Genomic DNA, 8,309 nt, shown 5'->3' on the forward strand with positions numbered 1-8,309 from the left:
GAATACATAGTCAATGAATATGACTAATATTTTAATCATTTCTAAAATTTATATCTCATACAAAATCTTTTATGTCATACAAAGTCCACCACCATTTATATCATTCATTTTCTCAATCCCCTGAAGACCATCACAGACACATTAAGCACTTTCTTAGTATAACATTTGACTAATACCTTGCTAGGACTTTTTTCAAAGGGTTTTTTATATCCAAGGATAAGAATGTTATCCCCAAAACATCTAAACAACTTTTAATCATGTTATTACATGAAGACTTCGAGTCCATCTTCTCCAGTAAAGGCACAATCTACAGATGACAAAAATAAAAATAATGTAACTTGCATTTTTTTCAAAATATACATAGGTGTTTGTGTGTGTTGTGTGTAATGTATATATCAGGCTTATGTAAAAGTCAGTAAGAAGCACAGTATGTATAACAGAATGCAAAACAGAATGTATAATAGAAACATAACCTGCAACAAAACATTAGAGTATGGGAAACTCCAGGTCACTGTTCTATCCAATCAGATTATTTCAGAACCATTTCAGAATATTTATTTCTAATCCCTTCTGTGTAAATTTCCATCTGTCTCCCAACCCCTTGGATATCACTGAGCATCTTTATTGAACATTTTAAATCAGGATGTAATATTTTACTTTTTACATTCTTAACATTAATTTAACACTTTTATCAGAATTCTTCCAAGCATGAAAATAACCTTATGTTTCTTACTGGTTTCATCTTTTCCACTATAATTCACACAAATTTTCCACTATAATTCACACAAATTAACAAATTTGATTTTGCTATTCATATTTATCAGCCTTTCCCAACTAGATATCCTTCAACTTTGCCGAAGCAACAATTTCAACAGTGACTACTATGGAAGCTATAGTTCCAACACACTTGGAAAGTGCCAGGCTAGGGAAGGTCAGACAACATAATGATTTGGATCATCTTAAAAGATGAAATACTGCTCCTTCTTGACTTTTATTCTTGCAATTCATGAATCAAATGCCTTGCATTTTCAGGCATATAGGTAATTCTATTAAACATCTCTAATATGAAATTAGCTGCTAACCAGTATACAAAATAACTTACTTACTTACCTACCTACTCACTCACTTACTTACTTATTGGGCTAATATGGCTGTCTATCTCACATCCTAGGCAGTTCACAGCAAATAATAACATTAAAATACATCATATCCTCTCCACCAAGGAAACAGAACCTCCTATATTGTTAACTACTTGACTCAAACCCATCCTAGACCATGTTTGGAATAAAAACCAAGATCTTCATGGCCTTCCAGAAAGCTAAAAGGGATGGGATTGAATGTTGGATGGGAGACTATTCCAAATGATCTTTCCAAATAGCTACGAAAAAAGCACATTTGAAAGTTTCCACTAGATGACAACATTTAACAGTTAAGTTAGATAATATATCTTGCAATAGTAACAGTATATAAGCATGAATTTATAAACAGTATTCACTGTTTTAAAAATAACATTTGTATCCACCACTCTATTTTAAATTGTAGAGTAATAATTGGATCCAACAGTGGTGTCCAACAAAGAATAAAAAACAGATTCCTCTCACTTCCTGGCACCACCAATGTGCATTCCAGATTAAAGACTGGGAAGATTCTTAAGTCAATACTGAGATCAAAAAACAACAGGATGCTCTATGACAGTCATCAGCAAAGTCTAGTCATGCAATACTGGATGTAGCCCTCAAATTAAACAAATACATGATGTAGCATCAAATAAATGTTAAGGAATAACAATTTGATTTTCTCATTTGTAGGAAGGATAAAGAACATGGCCAAAGTGAAATTCATGTGCAAAACTGTGCTCATTTTTAATTTGTATGTAAATAAGACTCTATAGCATGCATTTAACTTAATTCCATATTATTCTTTTTACTAGTATAATTAAAATCAAACCTGTTTGATCAAATTAATTTGCTGAATGCCATCCGTCAACTGTGCACACTGCAATAATAGAGAAGCCAGGTTTTGTCCTTCGACATCTGCAAAAGCTGCACATTTAGAAAGCAAAAATGTTTTAATAGTCCAATAGTCCACATGACAAAAGCTATTTCCTACCTCCTCCCTTATACAGGGCTGCATTCAAACAGTACACCTTTTCATGACCTTATTTTCCTGAACATTTTCTTGAGAATAAACCCACCTGAACAGTGTAGAATTCAGCACAAATCAAATAACTAATCACCGCTATTAATGTTGAGGATGCACTTGAAAACCACTTAAAAGACATAAGTGATCCAAATAACAACAGCATGTATGCCCCCGTGACATCACTGCTCTACAAACAGCACAATTCAGATAGACCAGAATTGATTGCCCAAATGTTACTCTTAAGAAATAGAACTTAAGTGCAACACAATATTGAGCGAGACTTGTTCATTACTAATATAAATAGCTCATTCAAAGCTGAATGACCAACCTGCTTCAGAAAACGAGAAAGTTAGAAGGGCATTTCAAGCACATCTTTAATATAGAACATTTTTTTAACATCACACATTTTATATTTTCTCTAATTTGCTTTTCACTGAGGAAAAACCTTTTTTTCAAATTGGGGTAGAAAAAGCATATAGACATGTAGACATAAAAGGGCTGATATTCTCATCTTTAATTCAAAATGTACCCTCAAGGGAAATTAGTTTTAAAAAAATCATTATAGCATCACTAAAACATATCTACAGAGAAAAATTAAGCAACTTAATTATACTTACAGCGAAGTCTTTCAAGCTGTTGGTATTCAAGAACAAAGCTATCAACCTGAATTTCTTTCTTCTTCTTTAAAACCATTTTGGTAGATTAAAGAATTACCTATTAAAGAATAAGATATTTGATATATTAGAACATTGGTTTAAATACAAAATTTTAAAATGAAGTCTTTTTAATTCAGACTTATACTTTGCAAAATCTTTGTCTACCTTATTTCTATATACTCTGGAGAAAAAGGTTTAGGCAAGATTTTCATTCAGACTTCATTAGCCACTATTTCACCTGAAATGTACAAACTCAATCAAAACAAAATCCACAAAGGTCCAGAAATCAGAAGTTTAAACCCAAGATTCCAGATGAGGATATCATCATCTTACTTCTGAAATATTTTCCTGGGAGTAAATCCACCTGAGCAATACAGTAACAAAACTAATCAATACAGATTACCTAATTTTCACGTTTAACAAATACTTATTAACAAGTTTCCCCTAGAATGAAAGCCTACATGTTATCCTGTTTTATTTCTCTATGTACAGTTTGGAAATATTATGTTTTATGATTTATGCCATAGCATTTCATTTCTACCTTTTTTCTACGTTGCTATTTCTTACTGTTTCATGACCTTCGCTCATTCCGCCGGGACCTGAAGACCTGGCTCTTCGAGCTTTCTGGCCTGGACTGAGAGTATTAACTGGGGTTTTAATTGTATTTTAATTGTAATTGGGGTTTTTAGTTCAAGGTTTAGTGTAATCATTTTAATTGTTTTTCATTTTTGTAACTTGTGTGTTGTTTTTAAAAAACCTTGTGAACCGCCCTAAGTCCTATGGGAGAAGGGCGGTATATAAGTCTAATAAAATAAATAAATAAATAAATATAGAGTACGGGTGTTAAACTGGCGGCCCACAGGCCGGATGCATCACATGCAGGCCACGCCCACCCCGGCTCCACAAAGGCAAAAAAGTCATAATACGTCAACAATCAAGTTTGACGCTGGTGATGTAGAGGCTATCACTTGATATAAAGATAGTCCTCATTTAAGGGAATAATTGGGACCAGAGTTTCCATCACTAAAGGAAATAGTTATAAGTGAGACATCACATGACTGCATAGTTTAGCAAAGTTAATCCCAGCACGTCCCACTGCCTATAAACAAAAATTAACACTAAACAAAGATTGTTCGCCATTAATTGAGTCCCACGTGGTTTACAAGCAGGCTGTCAGGCAAGTAGGTGGCTGCTGTCAGCCAGAGGAGGGAGTACGGTAGCCTGCAAGGCATAGCAGCACTGGGAATGGCGCTGGTGGGCAGGGGAATGTGTGTATGGCTTACTGGAATATGACTTTTCCCTGCTGGCTTCCCCATGACTTTGCTTGTGGGAAGCCAGCAGGGAAGGTCACAAATGGTGGTCACGATTGCAGGATGCTGCAACCACTGTTAAATGTGAGCTGATTGTCACTTTATTCAAAGCCATCACAACTTCAGTTGCTGAACAAGTGGTCGTTACACAAGGACTACCTGTACTATCTGAAAAACACCCCAAATGCATGCACAAAATACATTACAAAAATAATGGAAAAATAATATAATTATAACCATGTAAAACCAAGGGATAGAAAGAAACTAGTTTCCCATCAAGCAACCTTGATACATAAGGTAAAAGGTAAAGGTTCCCCCGCACATGCGTGCTAGTCGTTTCCGACTCTAGGGGCTCATCTCCGTTTCAAAGCCGAAGAGCCAGCGCTTGTCCGAGGACAACTCCGTGGTCATGTGGCCGGCATGACTAGATGCCAAAGGCACACGGAACGCTGTTACCTTCCCACCGTAGTGGTCCCTATTTTTCTACTTGCATTTTTACGTGCTTTCGAACTGCTAGGTTGGCAGAAGCTGGGACGAGTAACAGGCGCTCACTCTGTGATGCAAAAAGAAGAGATGCAAAAAATAAGTATTATTTCTGTTGCGGCTATTGTGCTTGAAACACAGCAAACATTAGATTTCTCTTGTTATAGCTTCCCAATTCAAATGTTCTTGAATTCATGTGAGTTCTACAAGAGACACAAACTCTACTTAAAACAAAATGGAGCAAGTCTGCTGACCTTAACCAAAGGTAGCAAAGCACCATGTTGACTAGCACCTGACAACTTCTCTCCAGGAATATATGGAATAAAGCCAATGTTGGAAGTAGGATATGACAAGTCAAGAGACTATAAAGCTTTAAAAATATCTCATGCCATCATTTGAGAAAGGTAGTTATAACTGTTTCAATGGTAGCCATTCAAAAAATGACTTTGTAAGCAATCACCTCCAAGTTCCTCTTAATCACTGAAGACATTAGCAGTTGGCCAGTTCACCAAAAAGCAGTAAAATGAAAATTAGAAGACTCCACCCTGACATATTTTGGGGTTACTGGATATAGGTGTAAATTCCTGTAATCCCATCCCTTCCTTCATAATAAAACTTGCTACAAAGTCTTTGTGAGAATTTGGTTTGGTAAAATAAAATACATTCAGTTTCAGACAGATGATAAAGAGCCTGACAAATATCCAATGGTTTCTATACTAATGATAAAGTCTCCAACCAAGAGAGTGGAATTAGAATTTTAGTTGCAAATAATAACACAAATACAGGTAGTCCTTGATTTACAATAGTTCACATAGTGACCACTCACAACGGCACTGAAAAAAGTGACTTATGATCATTTTTCACACTTACAACCATTGTAGTATCCCGATGGTCACATGATCAAAATTTAAATGCTTGTCAACTGACTCATGTTTATGATGGTTGCAGTGTCCTGGGATCATGTGGTCATCATTTGTGACCTTCTGACAAGTCAACAGCAAAGCCAGATTCAGTTAGTAACTATAACAACTGCAGTGATTCACTTAATAACTGTGGTAAGAAAGATCATAAAATGTGGCAAAACTTACTTAACAAATGTTTCACTTAGCAACATAAATTCATGGCTCATTGTAGCTATAAGTCAAGGACTACCTGTACAGCGGGTACAGCAGAAATATGAGGGAAGAGAGAATATTAATGGAATACTGTATGACTGTTCTAGGATATTTTTTAAAATAATAAAGAAAATCTCTGCCATCTTCTCTAGTTCCATTTGTGTGACAATTCAACATTTTTTCCAGTAACCAGAAAAATTGATTCTGACCTGGAAATCTTTTTTTTTAAATTCCATTTATATCCCGCCCTTCTCCGAAGACTCAGGGCGGCTTACATCACCTGACATCCAAATTTATCTAAATGTGTCACTTGTGTTCAATGATCTTTTTTATTTGTTTTATAAGAAGTATGTACATTTTCTGAGTTTGATTTTAGTGTTCTGCTGTATCTCCCAGGTAAAATTTGGCTTCCCTCATATTTGTAGAATGGAAAGCTGCCCTCCAAATCATTCTGGATTTAGCTTCCTGTTGGCATTTTACTTGGGTTACTGAAGCTACTTTGATCTCTCTATTTTTTTTAAAGTATCAAATTACTTTTAAAAATAATTTTATTTAAAAAATTAACAAAAATTAACAAAAAAAACAACTTTTAGAAAGGAATAAAGAAAACCATTCCTCCACTGTGGGAATTTTGACCTCCCATTATATCAAAGTGGGAGTCAAGGCATTCAAAAAGGAAATTTCCCTCCCCTTACCTTTTTTGCAAACAAACAGGAAGGAATCATATATTTAAAAAGTCAAAAAGCTGTCATTACAAACAGTAGATAAGCTCTGTTCACAGATACCTGATTGTGCTGCTTGTTTTTCCTAGCATTTTCCAATGTACTGGTGTACAGCTGATTAGTCTGTAGTTCCCTGCTTCTACTTTTTTGCTTTGAGCGAATAGAACAAAGTTAGCTCTTCAATGCACTTTTCCTGTAATTCGGGAATTCTGAAAGTTTTCAATAGTGGCTTTCAGATCATATCCATCAATTGGTCTAGCTAGCACCTCAGGATGTAATCCATCCAGTTCAGATTTGAATTTATTCAAAGCAGCTTGGAGCTCTCTCAACACTTGTTTGCTTATTTTGAGCTGCATTTCTCTTCTGCTACTCTTCCCCCCCCCAAATGGCACAGCTTCTGACAAGTTTGGCCACTTTTTCCTTTTGCAAAAAGCCAGATACAAAATAGGACTTAAGCAGTTCAGTTATTTTCCAACTGTTTCATTATCAGTTTATCAGAAACTCAATTGTTTCTGTGCCCCATATAGCATCAATCTTGTGAACTCTCAAGTTTCCTCTTTCGGCTATGTGTTCAAAATGGAGTGGACTGTGTGTGTGTGTGTGTGTGTGTGTGTGTGTGTGTGTGAGAGAGAGAGAGAGAGAGAGAAGCATGTGTATGTTTTATTTTATTTATTTATTTATTTATTTATTGGGGACTTATATGCCGCCCTATCTCCCGAAGGACTCAGGGCGGCTAACAACAATAAAAACAACAATACAAAAGTTAAAAGAAATTAAACAAACAGCCCCAATGTGGATGGGTAAGATATATACTTTCTTTTGAGAGCAGCAACAACATTTCATTTTTAATGTGGCCCAGTGTGCTCACAGTAAAAAAAAAATGACAAGCTTATCTTTGGTTTGTGTGCTAAACTATCATGAAAAGGACAGCGCTCATTTACGCCTCGTGGCTCCAAATCTGCCTGCATTTCTTTTTTGTAGAGCAGGGGTCTTCAAACTTGGCCCTTTTATGACTTGTGGACTTCAACTCCCAGAATTCCTCAGCCAGCTTTGCTGGCTGAGGAATTCTGGGAGTTGAAGTCCACAAGTCATAAAAGGGCCAAGTTTGAAGACCCCTGTTGTAGAGTGTATTGGATCCATTCCAGACTATACCAAAGATGTCCCGCCGCTACAGATCTAACCGTGGAAGAGCTCCGCACTCCGTACACTTGACTCTGTCAAAGGCAAAGGGGGACGTTCAGGGGACACGTTTCAGCCAGGCATCGTTCGCACGCTTTACCGATCCCGAGTTCGAGAACCTCACGTGCTACAGAGCGATGAGCTACTGTGCGGCACAGTACTTGCTGAGAACACAACCGACATAAAGGAGAGGCGTGTTTTGCTCACATCGCGTTCGGCAGGCGCCCCCCAACACTTACCCTCCGGAGAGGCCTTGCCAGGATCTCCTTCTCTCTACAGCCGGCTGCTAACTCCGCCTCTCCGCCGAAAAGGGCGGGGCATGAGCGCGGTTGAAGAAAGGGCAGCCCAGCCGGCTACGTCTTTTTCTCGAGACAGGAGAAAGGGTAGAGTTGCACGCCGTACGTACGAGCACGCGACTCCTCTGTTTAAGGCTCGTCCAGCCTCCACGGCTCTCTGACGGCTTCACCCGCCAATCAGAAAAGAGAGCGAGAGATCGGCTCTCGCGGTAGGGATTCGAAGGAGGGGTGGGATTTTGTGCTGTCGGAGGTTGCCTGGTTGGGGTCCCGCGCTTTGCTTACTACTCCGCAAGCGGTTCTTGATCTTCTCTTGAGCTTGGTTATTTTCTTGCAGAAGTTTCATGACCAACAGTAGGTCACATCATTAGTGCTAGTCATTGATGTTACCTCGTTTGGGTATTGAAAC

The 8,309-nt window shown here is 37.6% G+C and overlaps 1 protein-coding gene across 1 annotated transcript in view; it reads right to left on the reverse strand.

Moving 5' to 3' along the window:
• The window catches only part of THADA (THADA armadillo repeat containing), a 152,029-nt gene extending 144,375 nt beyond the window's left edge, over positions 1–7,654 (reverse strand). Inside the window, exons 1-5 of the mRNA XM_081313022.1 lie at positions 7,581–7,654; positions 2,964–3,036; positions 2,760–2,856; positions 1,948–2,042; positions 177–307 (exon numbers count right to left, since the gene is read on the reverse strand). Of these exons, the coding sequence (XP_081169148.1) occupies positions 177–307; positions 1,948–2,042; positions 2,760–2,835 (302 nt within the window). The 5' untranslated portion in view covers positions 2,836–2,856; positions 2,964–3,036; positions 7,581–7,654. The remainder of the gene's footprint in view (positions 1–176; positions 308–1,947; positions 2,043–2,759; positions 2,857–2,963; positions 3,037–7,580) is intronic.
• Positions 7,655–8,309: the final 655 nt, after the last annotated feature.

This window comes from Vipera berus (genome assembly GCF_964194415.1).
Source record: "Vipera berus genome assembly, chromosome: 1".
Classification (NCBI taxonomy): Eukaryota; Metazoa; Chordata; class Lepidosauria; order Squamata; family Viperidae; genus Vipera; species Vipera berus.